Genomic DNA, 26,932 nt, shown 5'->3' with positions numbered 1-26,932 from the left:
ACACACCTGTGCCGGGCAGATAGGCCAAGACAGATTGCATGCCTCCGCTGGCATTCAAAGGGGAGGTGTCAGGGGCTGACAGCGACTTAAAGGTACAGTCGTTAGAGAGAAATATGAGCCGGGAGGGAGGAAAGCGAAGATTAGATATGGTGCCGAGAGAAAGAGGGAGCACGCGAGAGAAGAAATATGATGGCGAGGGATTAAACACGCGTGCCAGACACACGTGGGAGGTCACCAACTCGACAGTAGTAAAAGACTCTCATATACAACACATCTGCAGGGGAATGTTGGAGAATTGGACTGAGGATTGCCGTGATCTTCCAGGGCATTCCCATAGATAATATGGTGGAGTGACAAAGAATGGAAGGTTAAGACTTTTTTTTTCAACCTGGAATTCAAATAGAAAATAGAACATGTACTATACGCTCAGGGAAATAAGATGCATGTACCACCATTAACTTAAGTCTCATGTTAGGCCGAAATAGCAAAAATTAATCCGATGCCAAAAACATTTTGATGTTAGCTCTATGCTCCCTGCACCATGTAGAAATAAAAAATAATGTTTAAGATCCGTTAGGTGCTGCCGTCAATTGCCAACTTGATGAAACACTGACAGCTATTCGAATGTTAACAAAAGATGAATATTTTACTACTTTTTTCGGCTTTTAAACTCTGAAAACGTTTAATTTGTCAAGTAAAAATATTCATAGTAAATATAGGAATGATCTCAGAAAGCTAATATTGGTATTTTGGATGGGAAATGGTCTCCATGACATAAGAAAATCCCTTCATATATTAAAAGTAAAAAGCCATTTTTACCATTAGCATAAATCTTCCCAAACAGGCAGTCACAGGTTTAACAAAAAAGGGGTCCATTTTATGTCTATCTCTGTATAGCATCAGCACAGAATGTCTGTCTCCCTCTGTAATATTTAATTATGTTCGATCTTGCATTTTTGTGACAGTCTCTCTAAGCTTTTCAGGTGAATTTCAAATTGGAGCCTTCCCACCAAAGCCCAAAAAATCCAATGCAGTCTGGTAATCCTTTGTGTTTGTCTTTTTCAGTCAAGTGCACATCGCCTGGGGTAATAACTACCTCTTTGACTTGTCACCGACAACACAGCGGCACTAAACATTAGTCCCGCCCTTGTATAAACGCGCACACACATCCACCCAAAGGCCCTTTTTTTCGCCCACATCTTTACACATGACACAGATGTACATCCCAAAGAGGAGTGTTATGTGTCAGAGGATGCTGTTGATGTCTTCAAACTAAACACTAAATCCAAGCCGGAGACAGCATTCCAATCTAAAATGCTGCATGGAAATGTAAACATTGACCTTGGGAATGGCAGATAGCTTAATCAGGAAGGTGGCCATATATATTCCCTGGCTTGGTGTCATGAATCACTTTTACTTAGGATGTCCTTCCAAGTCCGGTTTCGGGCGGCAGCGTGGCGCAAAGTGGAGCAAATCGGAGTGGACGCTTTTACAACGTTGAACGTGATGAATGGCCACGCCGCTACTACCTCAACTCCCACTATATACCGGCGCAACACAGCCCTCGGAGATACAGGGTCCTGCTTTTTTATTTAAGACCTTAACAGACTTTTTATTCTGTGAGGAAAAATATAGCTGGCAACTAACAAAGTATAATTACGGTAAAGTGAATTCATTTTGTCTAAAGATAAATGCTGCAAATGTGCTAGGACTGAGAATGATGTTTTACTTAATTGTACAGGGGAATAAACAGTTTCTCACCATTTTAGTTGTAGTTTAATGGTGCCTAAAGACCCCATTTAGAATACGGAATAACAATTCCATGCATATAAAACCAGATATCTCGACTCTTTACTATGTAAAAACAGATTATTTGTCAACATGTGCTAACAATGACGGAAAATCCAAAAGAGAGCGGTAAGGTCAACTGTGGAGATCCTTAATATTAAAAATTTGGGGGTCTTTTAAAGTGGAAATAATAGGAACAGGAGTCAGATAAAAGGACTATAATCGCAAAGCATTACTGATGATGAAAACGGATTCGGACAAGCAAAACATTCAACATCCTCATTTTGCCCATTCTGCTCAAATCTGACTTTTTTGGACAATAATACAAATATCATAAAAGCAAATGATTCAATCCAGCAATTATCTAACTTTTCCTGACATTTTTTTTATTCGGCGGAAAAAAAGAAATCGATAGTGTGAAGATTAAATCATCAGAAAAGTTTGATATTGTTGTCTCCGAGAAGGATTTGTGGTGAACGCGTTGTGATTTCTGGGTAATTGTTTTTGTATTGAGTACAGTGTGATACTTTGACCACCTCTGAAAGCAGAGATTGCTCTCCGAGGCCAGCTGTTTGCAAAACACTCCGTTCATACGCCGATTAAATAAAACCGGTGACATTCGCAGCGCGACACGGACAGACGGCGAATTAAAAGGAATAAAACCGCCCTGCAGCCGCCACGCTCTCCAGAGGTAACTGAATGATCAGACGATTACGAGACTGACACCTGTGATGGGTTTTCGCCTTAACCCTTGGATGATATCAGCCCAATTACACGCCTACAAGGGGTTTGGGAACAGATATAATGGATATCGCTATTATTGCGGGAGCCAATGACGCCACATTGTTGTGAAAAGTCGCCTTTTCAATCCAAATCAAGACTAGACGTCCATTGAACTTTCTTCATTCGCTACAGCACTCCCAGTTCAAATGGATTAGACGTCTCATTGTGATAAACTCATTTCAATTCTGAGGAGGATGACAAAAGTCACTTGAATGGAGGTCTATCAAAAAAAGGGTACTCGGACGTTTCGTCGAAAGACGTTTGGTCAACCGGACGTTTGGTCGACCGGACATTTGGTAGAACGGACGTTTGGTAGAATGGACGTTTGATCGCTGGGTTGTTACTGTTGAAACTAGCTCTCAAAACTATAATCATGAAAGAGATAGATAGAGTGAGTTTAATATCTAAATATCTAATATCAAAATATCAACAGTAAGCGAGCGAACCCAGCGACCAAACGTCCATTCTAAGAAACGTCCGGTCGACCAAACGTCCGGTCAGGCAAAAGAAGAATAATTAAGAAAAACATTACTTTCAAGAATCAACATCCGCAGTTAGATTACCGGTCTATTATTGGTACATACAGGTGATTTTCAAGGACGAAGCAAGCTGTGCAAGTGGAGAAGCTAAAAAAATGAAGTAATGAAGCCTTCAAAAATGTTTTTAGCACATGGATTAAAATGGATTAAAGTAAGGACTAAGAATCCAAAGAGATACAAAGCACTGAATCCTTTGCCATTTCATCTTTGCGAGCTAAGATTTTATGCAGTTGCAACAACAATAACAGAATTATATTTTAAGCTTTATTTTCAGCAAATAACCAAAGTTTAATGTGACTCTGGTGTCTTCATTTGGAATATCTTCGTCTTGAATTGAATCCAAATGCAACTAAACTCTGTCCTTTGCAGGACGAAATTTTAATTTGATTGCTAAAAATATATAATTTTTATGTTAACATGTCATGTTGATGTTGCTAAGCTTGTTATTGCCTTGAGTTGTTAATAAAAAACTGGCATTTTGAATATTCCCTGCCGTCTGTTGCACCGTGTCAATGCTATTTAAAATGAAGATAAATGTCACCTATTTGAATTAAGGAAGCTCTTGGAAAACATCTCTTTTGCCCCTCCTCCTTTTATATACCATTAAATTGCTTCAATGAAGGAAAAAAAAGATGATAAATGCTCATTCGTACACTCAATGGAATATTGGAGTTCATACTAGATTCGCTTGTAAAGCTGCTGTTATTCTCTATGATTATATTTCATGTTTTAAAATGGATATACTACAGAGATTCTTGTTTTTGAGTGACCGTAATCTCCCATAATGGTGTAAACCATAAGCATGAATGGGCATGTGAACATTTGCACTCTACAAGCAATGTTGTAAAATTGTAATGAGCGGAAGGGGAAATCACGCATAAAGTCACTTGTTAAAGTGGATAGTGGCATTTATAGTGTTAATGTAGCAGTCATTTCATTCTACTGAAGAAAAAAAATGTTGCTGTTGTTTGTCTTGGTGTAAATGCATTGCAATTTTCATGGCTTTTCATATTCCAAAATAACAAAAAAGGTAGACATACTGAAAAAAAAAAAACAATGACATGTTGTCCATTTTGAGGGGTCCTTCAAAGATGAACTTGTATCTCATCACTAGCAATTTCAGTCAGACCAGACAGATGGAGGACGCTGAACTGCAAAACACGGAGTTTGTGCGCCATTGTGTGTGGGCGAAGAGAACGTGTGAAGATTAACCATAAAACAGGGAACTAATAACTCCACAAGGTCAGTGCTTGACCAAATGCCAAAGCTCTTTTTGAATTCATGTGTGCCAGCTAGAAATGCATCAATACAACAATTCCACTTCCTTCAAATTCTGTCTAGTCATTTTTTTCCTTTTTTCTCCATATACAAACCTCCGTGGTTCAACATTCGCACTGAGTGGTTGCTCAAATGTCTAAGCTAGAATTATTTTATTTTACTGTGGCACTGAGTGTTTTCCTTCAGCAAAGACATTTGAACCACATTCTAACATCCTGTTTTAATGTTTAAAAACATGAGCCTGGCATTCACTGCTGCATACTAATCATAACACACTCACACACTTGCATGCACAAAGACCCGAAAAAACGTATTAATGTGGCGCTAATAACATTTTAAGATTTCGGGGGATAACAATGGTCATTACGAAGCAATAACATACCCGCACACCCACACACACGTCACGGTCCAGTGAGAAAACACGGTCTATAATGGTCAAGTGACAGATGGTGATTAATTGATACGTCAACAAAAGGCGCCACGTCTGTGCGTTAAGGTCAAGACAAACTCTTTTTAATTGAATTCTTGTATTTGTGTCTACGAGGATAATGGAAGCGAGCACCAGAGCAGAGAGGAACACACGTCGTGGTCCCGTTCGGCTTTTTTTTCTCCCACCGGAACGTCTGCGCCATTGGTCGCCCGTGCCGAGTTTCACCGTCATTAGGCCGCCGACACAAAATCTTTCAGCACGGTTGTCCTCGTAAATATGTGCGCACACCTGAGCGATTAACCAGGCTTTAAGAGCGATGTTTTACTAAAAATCTCTCCCCGCTAATTAGCATGGCATTAGGGAAGTGTTACCTTTCCAGGATTTAGTAGCATTGGGATTAGAAAAAGGACACTGCAATTAGCAAAGAAACTATAACTAAATTACGAAGTATTATTTTCGAGACTATATAATAATTTTGCCATATAGCATTATATTGTTGATCGAAGAATACTAAAATTTTGATATATCGAGATTTAAGTCACCCTTTTTCCAGGCTCAGTTTACGAAGATATGTAAAAATAAAACAAATTGAAAGAGGACAATGTGACGCAATTAAGTTCTGCTGTAATCAAACTGGCGTAAACTTTGAAGAAAAAAACAAAGCAAAGTTGTACGCAGAGACAACCATATTCTTTTTCTAAAATGTCGCAATGACAGAACAATTGCATTTTGGGTATCGTTTGAATTATTGCTTCTGCCGACTTTAGAAAAAAAGTGAAGGAAAACAGCAGGCTGAAATGAATATCAAAAACAGAATGTTGAGGTGGAGGCGCTTGTTTTTTTGTTGTTGTTTGTTTGTTTTGTTTTTTAAGCAGAATTACCTTTTTTAAGCAGAGATACCGGCTGCCACTGAACATCCAAATCCAAAAGAAAACTAAGCAATGAATAGATTCTTCAATTAAGATGGTGGACAGTAGAGAATGTGGCAACCTCGACGTACGATTGAGTCACCCGTAGTTGTGAGTCACACGCTTAGGAAAGAATTTCACATCAACATCAATGCGCGAGAACCTCAGGCTTCAACGCAGTTGTCTTTCAATAACGAGACAGGCACGTCGATCCGTGCCCACGCGGCTCACCGCTAAACACCCGGTGGGAAGTCGGGTGGGCGTGAGGCTAGAGAAAAAGAACGCTGAATGGAAAAAAGAAAAAGAAAAACCCTGCTGCTTCTTTATGGAAAAAAAAGCGGAAAATCTGTTTTTCCACCTTCCTGATATTCGTCTTTTTGACAAGATTATAAACTAACGGTGATATACCATGACAGCCCGTTCCCCCCAAAATATGGAAATCTACTTATACATTTAAACCAAGAGCTGCCTCTTCTAGAGACACATTTACAGTACCGAGTCAAAAACAAACTGACGCCCAATTTTACATTCAACAAATATATATCAAAACCCCTTGAAGGGAAGACAACGTACAGAGAATTACATTTAAAAATACTGCTTCAGTTGGAAAATCCCAAATAAAAATAACCAAGACCTAAAAAAAACATTTTAAAATTTAATATATGACAAGCTCTCCACAGTTGAGATACTTGCAGACTAAAAGCTGAAGAAGTACACCAGGAAAATAAACTAAATGTCCTCCAGCAAACCAGCCCAAGTAGTCGGGAAACAACAACAGGTCGGGGATGTGAGGTTGTACTGAGAAACGCAAAAACAAACGACGAATGTACCAGAAGGCTAACCACAGTGAAATCCAATCCTAGAACAAGAACTAGTTACCATCTCAATAGAAGACTTCCAAGAAAGAATTCCCCCAAAAAATATTCTGTTCGTTTCGTCGAAAGACGTTTGGTCCCCGGACATTTGGTCGACCGGACGTTTGGTCGACCGGACGTTTGGTTGACCGGACGTTTGGTCGACCGGACATTTGGTAGAACGGACATTTGGTAGAACGGACATTTGGTAGAACGGACATTTGGTAGAACGGACATTTGGTAGAACGGACGTTTGGTCGCCAGGTTCGCTCGCTGTCAAATTATGAGTTTACTGTTGATATTTTGATATTAGATATTTAGATATTAAACTCTCTCTCATGATTATAATTTTGAGAGCTGTTTTCAACAGTAACAACCCAGCGACCAAACGTCCGGTCGACCAAACGTCCGGGGACCAAAAGTCTTTTGACGAAATGTCCGAGTACCGGTTAAATGTATACATTTTTCCCACGTTGCTTCCTTTTCGACCATTCCCAGCCTTACCTTGGTTCGACCCCCACCTGCGATTGTCAGAAGGCTCTCCAAAACATCTGTGCTCATCGTCCAGTAAGAACGGAGGTAGAGGCCAACTCTGTGGCTCATCAAAGTGATCCCTCCCGAGGGAAAGAGCATGCCTGACACCTGGGTGACGACCCACACGGGGGTTGTGAGCGTCTCCCGGCTAATGGGAAGCTTGAGGGGATTACCAGTTTAGCCGTTGGGATTACTGGGACGCTGAACACGGGGACAAAAAGACACACTGGCAAGTAAGTATATTTACTAGACGGGGAAAGTCATCCAAGGCATATTGGCTGACTGGTTGGCTGACTCTGGCCCACAATGCAAAGCATTTAGTAAAACAATCTCGTCAGGGATCTGTCACCAAGGTAGGCCAGTGGTATCCTCGCTTGAAAACCTCAAACAATCCTCTGGTAGAAACGTACATTGTAAAACAAGGCGTCCAACAAGTGTTTGCCTGTTCCTCACGCCATTATGTAAAGTTGGCGATACATATTTATGAATGCGGAAAAGTGGGTACTTATCTTTGCCCTTCAAAAGGTACGACGAGCTCTGCCGAAAAACTCTTAAGATCTGCCATTCATGATTCAGTGTGAGGAACATTATGCAGCGATTTTATTCGGGAAACGTAATTCCTAATTTCAGTTTTTCGGGCAGGATTTTTACACTCAAAATGCTTCAGTGTAGATTCCATGCTTGTCAGGAAAAAATACTGAGAGCAAAAAACATCAGTGCGGATATATTACTTCTTGATTTAACGTTTACATTTTTTCATATTTTAATTCAACACAAGTCATTTTTGGAATTGATTTTTTTTTAACATAAATACATAATTATTCAGTTGAAACAGCGACTCAAGGCTAACACACTATTATAATTCGAGGTTGACTCAAATTCAATAGACAAGCACACAAAAGCATCTCTTATCTTTTAAAGATTTTTTGGACAAAATATTTTTTGACCCATTCTAACCGTCTGCCTATCAATAAAGAGAATAAAGAGAAACTAGTCTCCTAGACAATGCCAACCCGTAATCAATTCCCAATACGCGTTAAAAAAGGATGACAATGGCTCGATACGTCTTTCACTCTTTGAATTCCGTTCTTTGGTGAATACAAATGTAATCTGCGCTTGAAAGAAGCGAGGGCCGTTTATCGCCCGCGAATGAATGGCATTGACAAAATGATTTGAAACATGCGTAATAATAGAGAGGGGCGATGGATGAGTCCGTTTCAGGTGCTGACAGAGACTCTGCACAAAATGATATAAGATAATGGAGCCCTAGCGATAGGTTCGACACACAATGCAATAGCTCAAATTTCTCATTTTTACAGCAAGAGATAGGAAATCCCAGACTAGACGCTGTACAGTCAAAGAATTTATCAAAGAAAGTGATTTCCTAATGGACATGGACAGTTCGGGAAATTCCTGTGAAGATTTCACCTACTTTCCCTAAAATATATAAAATTCACTGCATCTTCCTGCTTAGTGGTTTATTCCCCAAAAATAGAAAAGATTATAATCCCCTATTTTCCAGACGATAGCGCACATTTTATTTCATAGTTTGACTGGGCCTGCGCCTAATATTCAAGAGCAACAAAGATATGTATTTTTTCTTCTCACGAAACACAGTGAGACATTTATGTTGTTTTCTAGGCTATAGTTATCCAAAAGATGTTAACCGATGCCTATTTAGCCTGTTGTTCTCCTTTTTAGTATTGTTACTTTAACATATATTTGTTTTAACAATTGTCCTCCCAAAAATGCTCCTTATTTTCCAGGGCGACTTAGATTTTTTTCCTTTTTGTGCATTTTTTGACAGGTGGTACATATACTCAGGTGCGACTTATATACGGTATCTCCATTACACTCCTTTCAAATGTTATGGCAATATTTCTATCTTAAGTACAGCAAAATAGGAACAAAATTTCAAAGGTTGATCCTTTATCTAAAATGATATTTGGACTCAAACACCGCCAATACCCAACTTCTCCCAAACATGGTTCGCCATTCCATAAAGCATTACAATTGATTTTTGTGGTTTCCGCTCCTCCACAAAAAGGATGATGCAGGTCAAGTAAGTCCAGAAAAAAATAAACATACAAGTAAAGCAGCTTCTTATCTCTTCTCTTCCATCTTTGTAACCCATAGGCAAAGTTATGTGGATCTTTAAGCCCGAACACATAAACACAATAGTGGCACAAATGAACGCAAGCACACACACACACACACACACACACACACACACACCTCTTACCCTCCTGCAGGGCAGAACTGATGCGGCAGGAGATGAAATATGACATCCTCAGGGGTAAACACACCTCCATTAGAACTCCACATAGACACATTTACTATACCGCTGCATACACACTGCACGCACCCCCACCCCAAAATATATTGAGCTGACATCAAAAGTGCTTTCATGACCCTAGTATTTGTGCATTATAGTTTCCGTCTTCATCCCTTTGAATGTGATATATGTAGTACGTATATGTACATGTACATGTATGTGTATGTATGTGTATGTATGTGTATGTATGTGTATGAATGTGTATGTATATGTATATGTATGTGTATGTATGTGAATGTGTATGTGTATGTGTATGTATATGTATGTGTATGTGTATGTGTGTTTCTATGTGTATATGTATGTGTATGTATATGTGTATGTATATGTATGTGTATGTATGTGTATGTATATGTGTATGTATATGTGTATGTATATGTGTACATACATATATACACACATATATATACATACATATATATATACACATACATATACATATACATACATATACACATATATACACATATATACACATATATACACATATATACACATATATACACATATATACACATATATACACATATATACACATATATACACATATATACACATATATACACATATATACACATATATACACATATATACACATATATACACATATATACACATATATATATATATATATATATATATATATATATATATATATATATATATATATATATATATATATATATATATATATATATATATATATATATATACACACACACATACAATGTGTACTGTGTTGCGGCTATCTGATTGACCTTTGCGTGTCCTCCAGCAGAGGAAAGTAAAAGTGACTTATGCAGTGTAAAGAGGGCACTATAGAAGATTACAGACAACAAAGCGGGTCAAGACCAGAACACACAAGAACCACCTTGGATCGCAACATATAATACAAAGGTGTGGAACAGCATGCGATTCACTTCAAGAGTGAAAACGATCACCGGTTTGACTTACCATCACAGTAAATGACCATATTGAAACTGCCACCTGCAGTATAAGATTGAGTTGGACAAAGATAGTGCCAAAGAAGTCAGTGTATTCGGGTGAAAACTTGATATTTTGGCTCTTCAAAAGTCAAATAAGATGAGCTGCTTGCAAAGGTTGGGGGAAAAAACATGCTTTTTAGAAAACTAGTTTAACCAAGATAAAATATGTCTAAAAAAAGTCTCCAAGATCTCAATAGGCATTAATGGTGAACTCCATGGACGGCACCCTTATGAGGTAATTTGCCTAAAAGAGTCCCAATGAAGAGCATGTTGAGTAGACATAAGGGCCAGGTGGAAGTGTCCAGCTGTTTCCCCTCCACATTCGAATATTTCATTTTTCATGTGAATGAATCTCCATGAAAATACAAGGCAGTGCTCACTTTTCCAGCTTAAAGGGATAAAGAAAACCAGAGTGATAGTGAAATAACCACCTGGTAAATTGTAAGCTGAGGCTGAAATCAAAGCTTTAGATGTGTTTAACAACACTGAAGTGCAATATGTGACAAAACCTCCGAGTTTCATAAAATAATAATAAAGACAAAGTGTGCATGAAGACATTAGCTAAGGTGAAATTGTATTGGCTCGCATTGGCTCATCAGACTGCGCCGACAAAACAATACAGAGGCTTGAAATCGAAACGAAGCGCAAACATTATATTCCCATTAGAAGTCCATTGAGTGAAAATGCTCATAATAAATCACATTAGACAAGCAGCCTAAACTCTCTTCACCTTCTTCACCCCAAATGCAATCATTCTTTGGATTGCAGTGTTTCTTTTCCCCCTCCAAAGTGGAGGTTGAGCCACCAAACCGTAATTGAAGACACACATCACGAGATCTTAACTTAACTCTCCCCTCTCCGACAATCTCATCTTTAGCCCCCAATAACCTTGTCGTTCACCCTCTGACCCACCTAAAGACATATGACCTACACTCCAGCATATATCTCGCATTGATTGCTTTTCTTGGGGCGCAGGAGTTTCTCCTGTTTGTATTTTAGTTTTTTCCCCCTATTCTGGCCACAATTGTACTCCTCATTGCCAAGTGGATCGCATAGCGTCACACTGAGTTCCCAGAAAGACTCGCGACGGCGATAATGAACTGACGACAAGCAGAGGTGCGCGTCCAAAACCAGCGATGCGGTTAAATCAAGACGAAATGCTTCCCGGAGTACATTTTCGAGTTGAATTATTAAAGCTTTTTGTGGTACTGACTCAAGTAAATGAGCTATTTTGCAAAGAAACGAACTTCGTGACATCTTTTTGGTTAACAGATTCTTGGTGGCTTTAAAAATGCAAACTTTGTGGGTCATTTTTTTCGTTGTCTCGCTAAATTTCAAGCTACTTTGACTTTTTGGCGATGGCTGACGGCGCTAAACATAAAAATCATCAACAAATTAGGGTGGTAATATGTGAATTATTGAAAAATCTTTGCTTATAATTTCACAGTTGAGATATGTTTTCTTTTATATTCTTTGTAGTTCTTTAAACTAACATTTGATTAGTCGAGTGTCTGCCCGGGCCACATCCAGCTGGAAACCCGGCGTTATTGACTCGCCAATGTGCTCGCCGACAGTCGTAGCAGACGCCGTAAACACATTTCCAAAGATTCCTGACTGAGACGCGATGGATCGAAGCCAATCAGACGCCAAACACAAGTCTCGGCTTGCATCAGGGCCGCCTGAGATTAGCCCCTTATGTATTGATTTGGCGCTGACAAAAAATAAATATGAACGTTTACTGCACGCAAACACGTACATTGATTGCATGTTTTCCACGTGTGTCTAACTCTCATTTTTGCGAATAAATCATTTTGATGTAATGAACTACAAAAAGATTAAATTGTTGTTTTCACGCACAGGTCATATCAATGCATGAAACAAAATCAAGTGCATCAGCTTTATCTTGTTAAAATATTATTTTGACAAATTAAAATGGATTACCATTTTTTCAAAGCGGCAGAGTTCAAAGTAGGCAAAAAAAACAGTGGCTTAAAGTCGGATAAATACAGTAAATTAAATGAGTAAATGTTTTCATGAAAAGGATTTGTAGCGTAAAGGAATAATTAATAAGTAACGACTGTTTGTTGCCCCCTTTTGAATAATTATTTTTCTCAGTGAAAAATGGCAAACAAATAAATGTAAAAATTCAGTTGGTAAAGGCTAAAAGATAAACAATTCATTGTCAGTTAGTTATATCTAGTTTCACTGCCATTGACGCCGCTAGATGGCCAATCCAATTTGACTAGGTTAAAATTGAAGTGTGATTTTGATAGACATGCTTTTCTTTCATTACCATTATTTACCGTGAACATGAACAGCCTTATAATTCCCTGAAATAGAACGCCAAAGTTTAAAAAAATATTGTCTGCTCTCGACAGTAAGAAAGCTAAATTTACAGTTTTTGTTGAGGATGATTTTACTGTTTGGTTTGAAGTAACTTCATTTTCCTGACTTGTTTTTTCCAGGCCAAAAGATCAATTTGTTGGCAAAGCACAAACCAAAATAAACGAGTTTCTGGTTAAATCAAATCACAAACGCGAAGACGTGCTGAAAACCTCATGCAAATGTGTCAGTCTGAATTTGCATGAAACATGAGAGAAAGCATCATCCTTCCTGTCAACCCCATGAGAGGCTCATATGTGCAACTTTTTTCTAGAGTCGCATGAATACATGCATGGCCAACTCTACGTAACTTTCCCCCACTTCCACACCCAAAAAAACAGCACAAAAACAAACATAACCAATCTGAATTGCCACGTCCTTGAATGAGCGCTTGTCAAAATAGCTCGACGTTGCCACGCTGTGGGCCACACTGATTTTTCACATAAAATCAACGGCTGTCAGCGGGCCAACTTGGAACTGCTCTACGGAACATGTGGCACAAGCGAGGTGCCCTTTAATTCATTATGAAGACTTGTAATTAGAACAAATTATAGTGTTTGAAGTGAATACATGTCGAGCTGAGGAGGAATCTCCAGTGTGCTTTGCTAATACATAATCACTAAAATGGCGTAACATATATTCTTATGCTAAGATTTCACTCACAATTCTCCTGGTCTATTGTAAGTTTTAGGAAATACAGACCAAAAAAGTAACAATTTCCTCCAGTCACAATCATTGTGCCAAAAGCACAGTTTTTTTTTTTTTTTTTATTCTTGGGCTACAAGTTTGATATTCCGCCAAAAACATATCACAGGCCAAGATGTGTATGAGCCAGAAGCTGAGCTGCACTGTAATTGTTTACGTCTTCCAGTGGGAAAAAATTAATACGTCTTGCCTCTTTCATAGTATTTTAGCATAGTTTACACATTTACCACAATGGCCGTCTGTCTTTGATTACTTTATTTACCTTAGCCGATTTAATTTTCATATAATTAGATTTGTCTTATTCCAACGTTAAAAATATGCGGTATTTATGTACTGCATGTGTGAGGTACAAAAAGACAGGCTTATATAACGTTACTACATCTGTGGTGACATTTTCATGCAAAAAAAGCCTTCTAATGGTGTTTCTTAATGCAGCGACTGCATAATTTTTGCTCACAAAATTGACATCAGTCACGCTATTAAATGGCCAATTAGGCCTGGAAGAAATCATATGTATATGCTATAATGTGAAAAGATCAGTATTCACCCGACACTGCAATTGCAAAGTGTGAAAATTGAAAAAAATGTGGCAAAACACTGCTCAAGTTTGAAAGTAAAAAAAAATCTAAGTCAACCCAGGACGTGTTTCAATTTGGCTTTCCTTTTAACTGCTTTTTCTTCTCCCTGGGCCTCCGGAAACCAACTCCCATATTCACCGTTTCATTGTTGGCGTCTTCACACGGTTTGAACAATAAACACATTTTTTGATTGCCAATGCCTATTGCGTCAGCCTTCTAACGGATGCGAGCCAAAGCGTCCCATGGCGTGAGGACTGCTTTCCAGCAACGATGGAGAGGACTCATTTGCATCTCTTGATGACCTAAATCGCTTCCCCTCATCTCAGAAGCACGTCTCGCCAAATCTCACTAAATAAATTGGACCTTTGCGTGGACCCCGTCGACTGCTAATTCGGCAGACTGGCAACGAAACTCCAAAAACAGCTTCGAGTTAAAATAGAAAAGAAGTTCGCAATTAAGATCTGATATAGATTTGAAGTCTACGACCTGTCAATGAACTTCGGACGCAATCTGCGCTACGTTCCAATCCAGTCGTTATACCAAGAGATGAGCTTCAAGTGGGAATCATTGTCGGCCTACCTGGTTCTGAAGTTGGCCGGGTGTGGGTGTCCGTCGTACAAGGACAAAAAGTCGTACTCCTCTTCGATGGCAAACGACAAGAAGATGAGCTGGATGCGGCTACCTTCCTCCCCCACGATGACCCAGGTGCAGTTGGCGCCATTGGGGTAGCCATAGGGGAACCCCGGCGATTCGATACTGCCGTTTCGGCCCTTCAGGGTACCGCCACAAGTATAGATAAAACCTGCAAGAAGGAGGAGAAGAAAATTTCAAGTCTAATGGTTGTTTATTTTAATTTTTTTACACCATTTCAATTTCTGTGAGCAGTGATGAACGGGCCTTCTCGCCCCCTTTTTTACAGTGAATCCATCAAACCGTACTCCGCCCACGTGAGCCAGCAAAGACAGAAAAACTTGGTAATTTATCTCTCAAGGATAGATAGTTTCGTTTGTGTCTCATTTCAGCAAAGTCTGGAGTCGGATTTCATCAACCTAAGAGCACTTAAGCGTATGCTAAACAATGAATTGTCTGCATGTGTTCTTGAGACGAGTCAATAATTTCATATTGATTTAGGTAGTACTTTCTACTTTTCCAAAGGAAACCCACAAAACAATTCAGTCATCTGAAGAAAATCCAACGCCGGTTCAAAGCGGTTTCTTCATCCGAGCTGTACTCAGCCCTAATAACATCAAAAAAAGAAGACAGCAGCAGCCGATACTCTTTTTTTTTTTTGTTTTTTTTTCTCGTCTCCTTTTCCCTTCGCTGTGTTTAACGATACGCTTGGGCGCATTTGGTGACAAGTCCATCAGGGCTTCATCCAAACTTAATAGATTAAAAGATGTCTTGGTCCAAGATGAAGTGAAGTCATTAAATCGGATAGAGGGGTGAATAAGAAACAAGCGGAGCGCAGAGCAAACGGGAGAAAAGAAACCCGTCCACACGGTCGTTACACCCATCTGGGACGTGTGTCCCTTTGCTAAAATAATACAAAAAGAAAGGGATTTAAAAGTCATCGCTCACAACGAGGAAGAGGGCCTGCGAGAGAGAAAGAGCATGAGGAGGACACAGCGGTAAAAGAGATTTCTAATTATGCTGACTGCTAGACCGAAACTGACAGCAGTCCTCAATACGCATGCACATATAAGAGTCAAAACCAAAATAAATGCCGCACACAGCTACAAATAACCACTCAGAGGATATAATTGTCCTCACCCGTCTGAACCCATCACTCATTGCGTCATTTCTTCCATCAGTAACCTCAATTCACCTTGTTTGTTAACCTCTCACCCCAAAAGAGAACATCCGACTCAGGTTGACCCGCGATTGAAACATTTACTACCGCCAATGTTCACGCTTGTTGACGAGCGGGCGACCGTTTATATCCGTAAAGTACGTTTTTCGACAGCTAGTCATGGGAGATTACGTGTGGTCGCCGGTCTTTTGGTCGCCGTTCTTTTGGTCGCCGGTCTTTTGGTCGCCCCGACCGCGACAACGGGCGACCAAAAGACCGGCGACCAAAAGACCGGCGACAAAACAAGGTAAAACAACACGGTCTACGCATCAATAAAAGCCAACAATGGCAATGAGCAGTTTCACTGAGCCGACGTGTGAGTGTAGAAGAGTTTGTATGTACATGCGTTGTCCCTTTAAGAAGCGACGTCAGTCAGTCAGGGTCTTAACAAGTTGTCCAACAAAAAACAATAAAAGTCCGGGAAATTTGGAGCTTTTCTTTAGCCTAATAATTACTAGGGCATTAAGTATGACTAAATAATAATTCACAGTTTGTATTTAGGGAATTTGAGCAACGATTTAAATGGTAATTATCACTTACCTTCTAGGCGACCAAAAGACCGGCGACCAAAAGATCGGCGATCCAATCGACCGTGTACCAAAGATTAGGTGGAAAATCATTGTTTTGTCATCTCAAAAGGACTAGAAGGTTTAAAAAATGCTTGAAAAATGATCGTTAACTCACTGGTTGCCATTGATGGCGATAGACGAATGATTCAAAATGGCGATTACATATAATCACGGAATTGGTCGCTCGTGCTTTAGTCTATTGTGACTGTCCCCCAGAAGATTTAGACAAAGGGACTAAATGGCAAACTGTTGGCGGGTTGCAGAGAATGTATTCGTAAGTATGAGTGCTAATGAGGAATTGAGGACTTTGCGGGAAAAGTCTGTCCGCTCAGCAAAAAAAAATCTAAGAGAGAAGAAGCCAAGAGAGGGAAATAATGGTGTGTGAACTGAGTGGATTTAATGAATTCTATGGTAATAAAGCCATTTAGAAAAGCTCAGATGGTGATGACTTAACACATATAGGTGAAGAGCCTGAAGGAAAAACATGTTTCTTTGTGTTAACTTATCAAAATATTAAATAATAGTTGACAGCACTTCACTAAGAGAAAAATGGCTACAAAAAACCCATCACTGATAATCACAGGAGTGATAATGGGTAGTAAATATAGCTTGAAGTGAATTGGAGGGCAAATTTGTTCTGTTTTTTTCTTCAAATCCATTCATTGTGTTCATCAATGATAAATAAAAAAAATGGTAAAATCCTGTTCAAATTAAAATTGTTCTTGCCTTTGAGGAAAAAATAAGATAACTTTTGACTTAACAAAACAAATAAACTGGAAAAGACGTCATCAGTTGAGCAAGAAAAACACGCAAATATTTTTTTAGCTTCAACTGAAAAATCAGGTTTCCTGCCATTTTTGATCAAATCACAGAGAATTCAATGGACTATGCATAAGAAAAGGTGACTTCAAAGATAAGCAGAGATTTACCTGCTATCCCACCATCCTCGAAGGGGCATTACGCAGCTACAAACTAACATGAGGCCAGCGACTAAAAGCGTAACAGCAAGGCAAAGCAAATGCCTTAAAACCATCACAATGCACACACTTCCAGCAGAAAAATCGATTACTCGGCCTGTCATTTTCCACAGTGTGTTGTAATGCCGTAATCAATAAGCTCATTTGGGGGGAAAAAACAAGCATTGTTCAACCATTGTGAGGAAGCCAATCCATTCACTTTGTTTGTCTCTGTCTTTCATTTATCAAACATTGCCTTTGTCTCATTGGGGTTCAGATCGGAGAATTCAGTGTGTGTGTCTTCTGTTTTTTGCTGTTGTTGTTGATCCACGGTAAAATCATAAAAATGTCAAAAGCCAACCCAGATGAAAATGTAAGAGTCGTAAAAAAAGCCCACATGGAAGCGAAAGCGACCGATCGCCGCTGGGGTTTGTCACAGAACGCAAATCCACCCAAGAATTAGACGGGTTCCGTCAAACCGCCGGTCTCGACTATGCCCTGGAGAGATGGAAGCTAAATAAGGGAAATGCCTAGAGAGAGCAAGACAGAGGGAACCCACCAGGCTGAAAATCAATTTGTCGGGCTGTCAATCATTGGTGGGCGAAAGGGAACGTGAATAAAAATGAGGGGCAAAGAGAAGGGGGAAAAAATACCAAGAGTACTGGGAATGAAATTGGGGCAAAGTTGATTGAGACAGTAACGTTGAAATTGTGACTGACTGCAATCCAAGAGTCCAATAGATAGAGACTCGTGATCCGATAAGAAAGCTCCTAATTGGCTGACTGGCCAACGTGACCCGAACTGCATTTAAACGAGGTCATTTCTGCGTAGACAGGTTACTATGAGCATTGGGTGATTATTTTAGCATCAATAATAGCATGTTATAATGACTCGGAATGCAAAGTTTTTGCACAGTCAGGTGGACAAATATGAATTCCGCCAAATTCTTTTGAGTGAAGTCTTCATTTACGCATCATCTAGCAGTTCTGTCCAATTCCACATCATCAAATTGAAGAGATATCCTAATAGCGTCGAATGACCATTTAGGGCTAATGAGCACGAGGCACACAAATTGAGCAAATGCACTATTTGAATAATAATAAGCTGCAATGTGCTCTTTTATCAGTATGCTGGCCTTTTCCGTAATGGCGGGTGGTTAAATGCTTCACTTTGGCAAGGACAACTTTTTACGTGAATGTGCGGTCAGCTGAAAGTAACTTTCAGTCCCTGTTAAGCATGTTTGAGTTTGTTTGTGTGTTCATAAAAAAGATGAATTATATAGGCTACGACAGCAATTGCCAGTTATTGAATTTTTGATTGATTTCATTAGCAAACAATTTGGCCCAGACTCGCACAGCTTTTATGTTCATGTTGACTTTTGTGTTTGTTTTTATGGTGCTTAACGATTGTCTCGCAAAGGAACATTACACACGATGAACATGAAGGGGGCTTTTGATTGATTGTATGTCGCCATGGTAACTATTATGAAGGAAGATGCAACCTACATAGGCTTGAGATGTTTTTTTTTTTTGCATCACACTTAATTACTCTTGAACTTTAAAACTCTGCTGTACAAGTAGCATGTCTTGCTACTTCAAAAGTGCTAATCACCATTGAATAAAGCAATTTATGTCGAGGATCCCTTTTTTTAAATCTCCTAGACACATTTTTATATGTACTATTAATGGCCAAAGTATCAATTTGGCATCTCATGATCATTTTATGCTAATGAATTGTGTGAATGGGTTGAAAGGTCATTAAAACCTTCCCTGAATTAAACCCTATAGAATACATTTGGATTATCATGAAGCAAAACCTCAACTAAAGTGTATAAAAATATTTTTGGGAAATTATTCTCGAACATTTGGTGACTTAAAAAGTGCCATTTCCAACTAACTAATAAGAATCATCAGAGAAAAACACCATGTGTATAATCATTTGTAAAATAGCGTGAATTTATAATAAGAAACACAAGGCGATCCATCCTCTTTTGAAAAATGACCATAGTCATACACGACCTATTTTCACCCAAAAGCCTTGAAAAATGATAAAACAAGCGAGCAGGTTTCACGTTGAGACAACGCTCCATTCAATGAAAGCATAAAGCCATTTCTTTTCACTGCTCTTGTTAATATATAATATCCGAACATCTGTTTGAGTCAGGGGAGGACAAGTTAGCTGTAGTTCCTTCTTTGGCATCTATGGGAGCTTCAAACAGCGGTTAGCGTATGGTTCATCCAGGTGGTTATTTATCCCCAAAAAAAAGTGTGCGTTCACATTAACAAAGGTATTAAACCCCACATATTTCCCTCCTCATTTGTCTCTTCTATAATGGCAGGCTTGAAGCTTCTTTAATGACTCACACACACACACAAAACACACACACACACACACACACACACACTTGCTCTCATTACGCTGTTCGGAGACAGAGCCTTGCTTAAAAAACAAAAGGAAGCTCCATTAGGAGCTGAACAGTCATTAGAAATACAACAATCCCCGCTGTCCTAAATATGCTGGATCCAAGTCAACTTCTATTTTTTTTTGTTTTTTGTTTTTGCTCTTCCTATTTTGCACGAGGAATGATTTAATGATTGCATGGGTTCAAATCATATTTTGTCTCCATTATTTTTTAAAGACAGTCATTAGCTTAAGAGACATCAGGGGAAAATGCATTGGACAGATACAATTTTACATTTTAAAATGGCTACCAGACTTTGTGGTAAAAATATGTACGCTATTCATGGGTTTGAATACGGAAAGTTTGTTCAGTATGGAATTAAAGGAAAGTGTAGCTAGAAACGTGGCAAGTTTGACACCTTGGTCAATGCGCCATGACAGTCTAAGTGATTTGTGATTGAGAGAATAGCGACGGTAGTGCCGCGGAATTAAAAAAAATGACAGTTTTCATAATCAAAAGATTATTGATGGAGCAACATTTCTCTTGTATTCATCCTGGAAGCACATGTGAGAATATATTGTCTGTCAAGGATTACCCTCAATGGTCGTGAATATCACTTCATTTTTAGGATTTATTGTGACGTGAAATGCGAGGTTATAGTTTGATCGTGGCGAGTCTGTTTTATTTCAGCTTAAAGGCGAAATTGAACATCAACCCAAAGGTCAACATGTAAACTAATTCACAAGTCACGACTAAAAAATACATTTCACTATTGGGGGAAAAAATAAAACCGAGCAACGTAAGGGACGAATTATTAGATTACATTCCTGCTCTTGCTTTTTTTTTTGGTCATTTGGAAATAAAAGTGGGAAAGAGCTGGTTGTCAAATACACCCGCACAAATACTCAGCATGCATGGTTCTACTCAGCGGGAGAGAAGCAAACCTCATAAAGTGAACCACTTTACAGGCCAATATTAGATTCTGTTGCCATCCAACGACTAATGCTCGGTTGACTATTTGTTTTTTAGTGGAGAGGTCTGCGGCACAAACCAGACCCAATTTCCATATCGTCCTGAAAATGCGTTTAGCGTTTTACATTTCACACCAATTTAGTCAATAGTCTCTCCAAAAGGCGAAGTATGCCTTGAATAAAGAACAAATGCACATGCACACAAAGAATGGACACAAAATAATTCAAGTATCTGGACAGGTTTTGAGAAAAAAATACATTCTGGGACATCCTTTGAGAAGGAAAAGCCAATAACTAACTATTAAAAAGCCAAAATTGGACGTTGTTGATGGACACGTAACTAGATGGGAATCAATAGCTGTTATTCAACAAAACAAGTGGACCACAATAACAGACCTGCTTCTCCTAAACTCCATTCAACATCCAGTTAAAATTGGCAAAAAAAATGAAATAACTGTTTTCTAGTGGGTTAGCTGCATAATGGAGTTCCAAAGGAAACTGTAATTACAATGTGGCCAATGGCAAAAATGACATTGACAAGACCCACATTATATTTAAGATTTTCTATGCATACATGGAAGTTTTTGATATTTTTGTAGTTTTATTCTGTTGGTGGTGTGTTGTATTATTTTTTTCCCAATGCAACACTGCAGAGTGAAAGAGCAAAAATTGTTCTTTATTATACGCAATGTTCCACCTCCATTTTGTGTCATTTAACCGTTCTTAGCAAAGGTTAAAAATAATGAAAAACAATTTCCAACATGTGAGAAATGAAGATGACTCATTCCCATTCCCACATGCAGCATTTCAGGCATTCCATAGTTAGGGATTAGCACCTCTTTTGCAAAAAAAAAAGGTAATAGAATAGTCTTATTGTCATTATACATCTATTTATAGCGACAGCAGCAAAGAAGGTAAACACAGTCCAAAACCGCCATTTCACAGCTCCCAATTTCCGAATCCGACTCAACAAACCTAGCTCAGCCTCCTCATACTGACTGTGAAAGCATCATGGGTAAAAAAAAAAAAAAATCACGATTCCTTTTCCATCCGAGATCAATAACGCCAAAGATTTCTCCCATCTGTGTAATGAGCTTCCGACGGCCAGCGGTAACTCAATCCCATTCCGTCCGCAGAATTGTTCATTTTCATTACGGCGCCCCGACTCATCAAGCGTGTCTGTGTCATAACTAATTGTTAAGACGCGTTTGTCTTCGGGGCTTGGCTTCTTATGGATTAATCATCACCTTGAAAGAATCTATTGCCGGTCTCGGCTCGCTAATCAGTCACTGTTGCCGTACTGCTGTTGTGCACATGTATCTATGGATAAATCCACGGATGCCAACCAATAGGGTCGATGCGACGCACCAATTAAGGCAAGATGCTGCGGTGGCTTTTGGAGTACAGAAATAATTTCATAGCTGATTTATCACTGCTTACATTTTTTTTAAATGGCATGATTGATATTTCTCTGTTATGGAGTGAACAATAGAGCTTCTGTTAATTAATTACAGAGTGGCACGTACTTCAGACTAGACATGTAAGGGGGCGAAGGGTCGCAATTGTAATTACTACACTTTATGGACCTGTGGTCCATGTGGTTTGCACATTGGCCTCAAAGTTCTGGGGTTCGATCCCAGGTTGGGTCTCACTAAGTGGAGTTTGCATCGTCTCCCCGGGCTTGCGTGGGTTTTCTCCGTGTACACTGGTTTCAAAAACATGCAGTGTAGACTGGTTGAACACTTTAAATTGCTCCTAGCTATAATTGGTTGTTCTTTGTCTCCTTGTACCCTGTGATTGGCTGGCCATCGATTCATCGTGTATAATGCCTGCTGCCCCTAGTTAGCTGGGATAGGCTCCAGCACCCCTTGTGAGGATAAGCAATTGGAAAATGAATGAATGAATGAATCTTGTCCTAATAATTTTTCTTTCACACTTCCCTAACTAGCAATGTTGATAATCACAAGTCCCTATTAAATGAATAGCGTCAGGTTGGTGTGCAAAATATTCCTTATACGTACATCTTAGTTTCAAAATAGTTGCCTAGAATTGCATTTTCCAAATAGACACACTGACAGCTTTGCCCTAAACTAGTGCTCTCCTTTTATTTTGTATTCTTATAACTCCACTTTTATTTGACATGTGATTCCTCATAAAATTGCTTGTTATCAAATATTGGACATTACCATTGCATATTGATGGGAAATCACATCAACACAGACATTGTTCACTTTTTTTTTACTGCTTCTGAGTCAATTTGAACTATCATAACACTGCGCGTATCCAATCTGGCAAGTGCCAAGACTTTTTTGGAAAGCATTTGCGGTCTTTTTCTCCACATTCTTTCAGCTCATTGCCAGTTTTTCATGCAGCAGAACTAGATATTAAATCACAGCGAGAAAAAAAGAGGGGGAAAAAAAGTACGAAGTAGATTATACCGAGCGCATTTTCAACCTAATTATCCTTTTCACTTGCCAACGCAAAAGGACGATGATGGAGGAGTATAAATTGAATAAAATTGGAAGAAAATGTGTTTCTGGATGAAGTATCATTCAGAGTTTATTCGCACCATTTGCATGTCAATGAATGTTTCTTTTAAAATATCCAAACAAGATTTCTAAATAGTGTTGCGTTGAGTGCTCAGCAAGTCTTCGAAATAAATAAGGTCAGACCGTTTTGCTTTTACTCGTGTTTGGGTGTGTTAGCATGATAAATGTCAAGTGGCTTGAATTATTGCCGGAACAAATGTCACCTCCGCATGCAAACATCCTGCATGGGAAAAAAAAACACAAAGTCGTAAATCAGGGTTTGCTGAGACGAGGAATTTTGCACGTGCTTAAACTTTGGCACCGAGATGCTTATTCTGTGTATGTACGAGTCTTATTTTGGTAACAAATTAATTACTGGACAGATATTGTTTCAAAGCAACTCCAAGAGTGGCTTTTTTGCTAATCAAGTTCGGAGTTGTCGCCACATAAGTATATAATTAGAAATCATTAATATGCAGGCGGCATTTTTTTCTTCTAATTATAGTTTCAAAAACATGCAGATTTTGTTTTCGCACTTTGGAGCATTGATTACGAATCATTTTTTGGCGCCTGCAATGTTAAAAGTGGAAAAGCTCATCTGTCCTGTTGATATAAAAAGGGTAAATAGATTGAAATTTTTAGTTCACTGATTATTTTCCATTTTTTTCACAAGCTGACTCATTCCTTTAACCTCAAATTACCTTCTACTCCAAGAGAAAAATGTGTTTTCAGTACAGAAAAAAACTGACTTCAGCACCATGGACAGCGACTACTTATAGCTGCTTACCTCGACTCTCCTTAGACTGTTGCTTTTAATGCAATATTTAAAAAAATTAAAATAACTGAAAAACAAGAAGACCTTGAATTTATCCATCTGTTTTTTTCCTAAAATATGAACTTATGCAAATTTTAAAATGTTGGGACGCATTTCCGAGCCTTGCGGCCCAATTTGAACAATATTCTGTCGCTTTGCAGCATCCTCCCTTAACGCCACAAGCCGTCGCCCAGTAAAACATTGATGGGTTTCGTCATTCTATGAATGATAAACGACTGTGTGGTACTGGTGTGTGTGTGTGTGTGTGGGGGGGGGGGGGGGGGGTGCTGTATCATAAAGGCAATTATTTGGGTAAGAATCATGTTGTCAAATTTATTGCGGACTAATGTTGGATGACATGCTTTTAGAAAAAGCCCAAACAACATTTGGGTTTTCTTCAGAGGTTTGCTGGTTTTTTTTTGCCGTTTCGCTTGCAATTAAACTTTTACCGTCACACGGCTCTTTGCCACATCATTAACAATTTAAGCTACTTTCAAACACAAAAGGAGAAACAGGAGTAGATTTGAAGAAAATAAATAAAATGAATGGTGAAAAAAATGGTTATAACAAGGAAGGAATTCTCTCGCGACTTCTATCTGGAGCATATGACATTATGAAATGATAATACGGGCACAAACAGATGTTCACGTGTTTGGAAAAGAAAACGAGGGCAGTTTGGATTTTTAAAATGTTCCCAAAAAGTTCGTATGGAATCAGGTTTCCACTGTTAGTGTCTCAGTGATCAACATTTTACACCAATAATTTACCCCAATTTAGATGTACACAACAGCCTCACAATAACAACGTCAATCATCTACTCGCCTGTCTTCGGCAAATGATAATCTGTTGCCAGTTTGTTACAACTGCTGCCATTTTCCCTCCCATCTGCCAGTTTGCTATCTAGCAGACGACGCATCCTTGTTTCTGTACGGCAAGCATGACACCCGTGTTTTTTGGGTTTTCTCCATTCCAGGTCTCGAGGCGTAAATCTCTATGCTTATTTGAGAGGGTGAAAATTGCACGTATGTGGTGGGATTGGCGCTGCTGAAATTGGCAGCGTGGCGCTTCGCCAATCTCATTAGCTTAGCACGCAGCGGGCAGGCGGCCCATAGCCGCGTGTGCGCGTTCGTCCGGGTTAGCTTGTCTGAGTGGGATAGCGTCGGGGCCAGTAAATGCCACCACTCTGGCTGATGGTTCCAATAATGGTATTAAAAAGAGAGCAAGAGAGCCGGAGAAACAAGTTGGCGATGCGAGGAGAGAAATTTGTAGAAAGTGACAAGTGTGTGGAAACATTATTTGTTTTTTCCCCACAAAGATCTAACAGCGAGCATAGCGCCCCAACCGGTTATAGCGCAGTAACAGTTGTTGTCGTTAGTGACGAGAAACAGGTCTGACGTCAGAAGCGGCGAAAATGAGCGGCGCTCACGATGTTGTGGGCGTGCGAGGTGAGACACCGGGGAAGCGAGAAAGGTTAATGAGAAAGGGCAGCTACGTAATTGGTGACTTGATATGTGCTGTCTGCAGCATTTCAACGTTAACTCAAAGTCGACCAATACAAAGCAAGGCAATTTCAATAGAGGGCTATAATGTAGCGAGAATTTAGCGAGATGATGTTGGACTGGGAGACCAGTCGAATGGATTGTTCGTGGAATACACATTTTATCCCATCGGGTGATCACAAGGCAACAACGGTACTCGGTCGTTTGGTTGCCGGTCTTTTGGTCGCCCGGAAGGTTATTGATAATTACCATTTAAATCGTTGCTCAAATTCCCTAAATACAAACTGTGAATTATTATTTAGTCATACTTAATGCCCTATTAATTATTAGGCTGAAGAAAAGCTCCAAATGTCCCATACTTTTATTGTGTTTTGTTGGAGAACTTGTTAAGACCCTGACTGACGTCGCTTCTTAAAGGGACAACGCATGTACATACACACATACACTCACACGTCCGCTCAGTGAAACTGCTCAGGGCCATTGTTGGCTTTTATTGATGCGTAGACCGTGTTGTTTTACCTTATGTTGCCGGTCTTTTGGTCGCCGGTCTTTTGGTCGGCCGTTGTTTGGGTCTGGGCGACCAAAAGACCACGACCACTATGTTACAACGTATCTAAAATATGTTTGACAAAACAGGGATAAGCACTGCGGATATTCAAAACATGCCGAGTCCGTTTATGAAACTGAGCTAGCATTTCTAAAGTCTTGACCTAGACGAACCTTTTTGAAAATGTAACGTCAAAACCCATTTCGAGCCGAAATGCGACTGCTTTTGACAAAGAGATGACCTTTCCTAGATGACGTTCATCCTTATTTCCATTTGTGTGACATTCTATTAGCGCAACAAAATATTATGCTATTTTCATGACTAATCCCCGGGTGTGGGCGTTCGTTTAAATCTAGAATCAGCGGAGAGGTTGTTCATATGCCCTGTGACATTTTAATTAACCGAAACAGGGCAAAGCGAGCGAGGTGTCACGTCGGCGGCGGGAGAGAAAAGACTAGTTTGGGGGAATCGCGCCAGATTTTGAAGAAGCTTCATAAAAACTGCGCTAGCGTAATCTGCTGATCCGTTCATTCCTCACATTTATCAACGCTGGCTCCCATTTATCATTTTCCCCTCCACTTTGTTCCCTCATCGTTCCCATCTCCCCTCAGCCCTCTAAATGCCTCAAATGAGAAGTTGGACAGTGCTGCGCGCTGACCACGATGGCTTACAAGATGTGATGATTATTTGTTTAATTAGCC

At 39.4% G+C, this 26,932-nt stretch overlaps 1 protein-coding gene across 6 annotated transcripts in view; it reads right to left on the bottom strand.

Moving 5' to 3' along the window:
• Positions 1–26,932, bottom strand: part of csmd3b (CUB and Sushi multiple domains 3b) — a 185,887-nt gene that overhangs the window by 131,060 nt on the left and 27,895 nt on the right. For all 6 annotated transcript variants that reach the window (XM_077590441.1, XM_077590443.1, XM_077590445.1 and 3 more), the window contains exon 2: positions 14,677–14,899. In XM_077590441.1, coding sequence (XP_077446567.1) covers positions 14,677–14,899 — 223 coding nt within the window. The remainder of the gene's footprint in view (positions 1–14,676; positions 14,900–26,932) is intronic.

Source organism: Stigmatopora argus, chromosome 21 (assembly GCF_051989625.1).
Source record: "Stigmatopora argus isolate UIUO_Sarg chromosome 21, RoL_Sarg_1.0, whole genome shotgun sequence".
Taxonomy (NCBI): domain Eukaryota; kingdom Metazoa; phylum Chordata; class Actinopteri; order Syngnathiformes; family Syngnathidae; genus Stigmatopora; species Stigmatopora argus.
The sequence above is the reverse complement of the archived record's forward strand: the minus strand, read 5'-3'. Positions and strand labels throughout refer to the sequence as shown.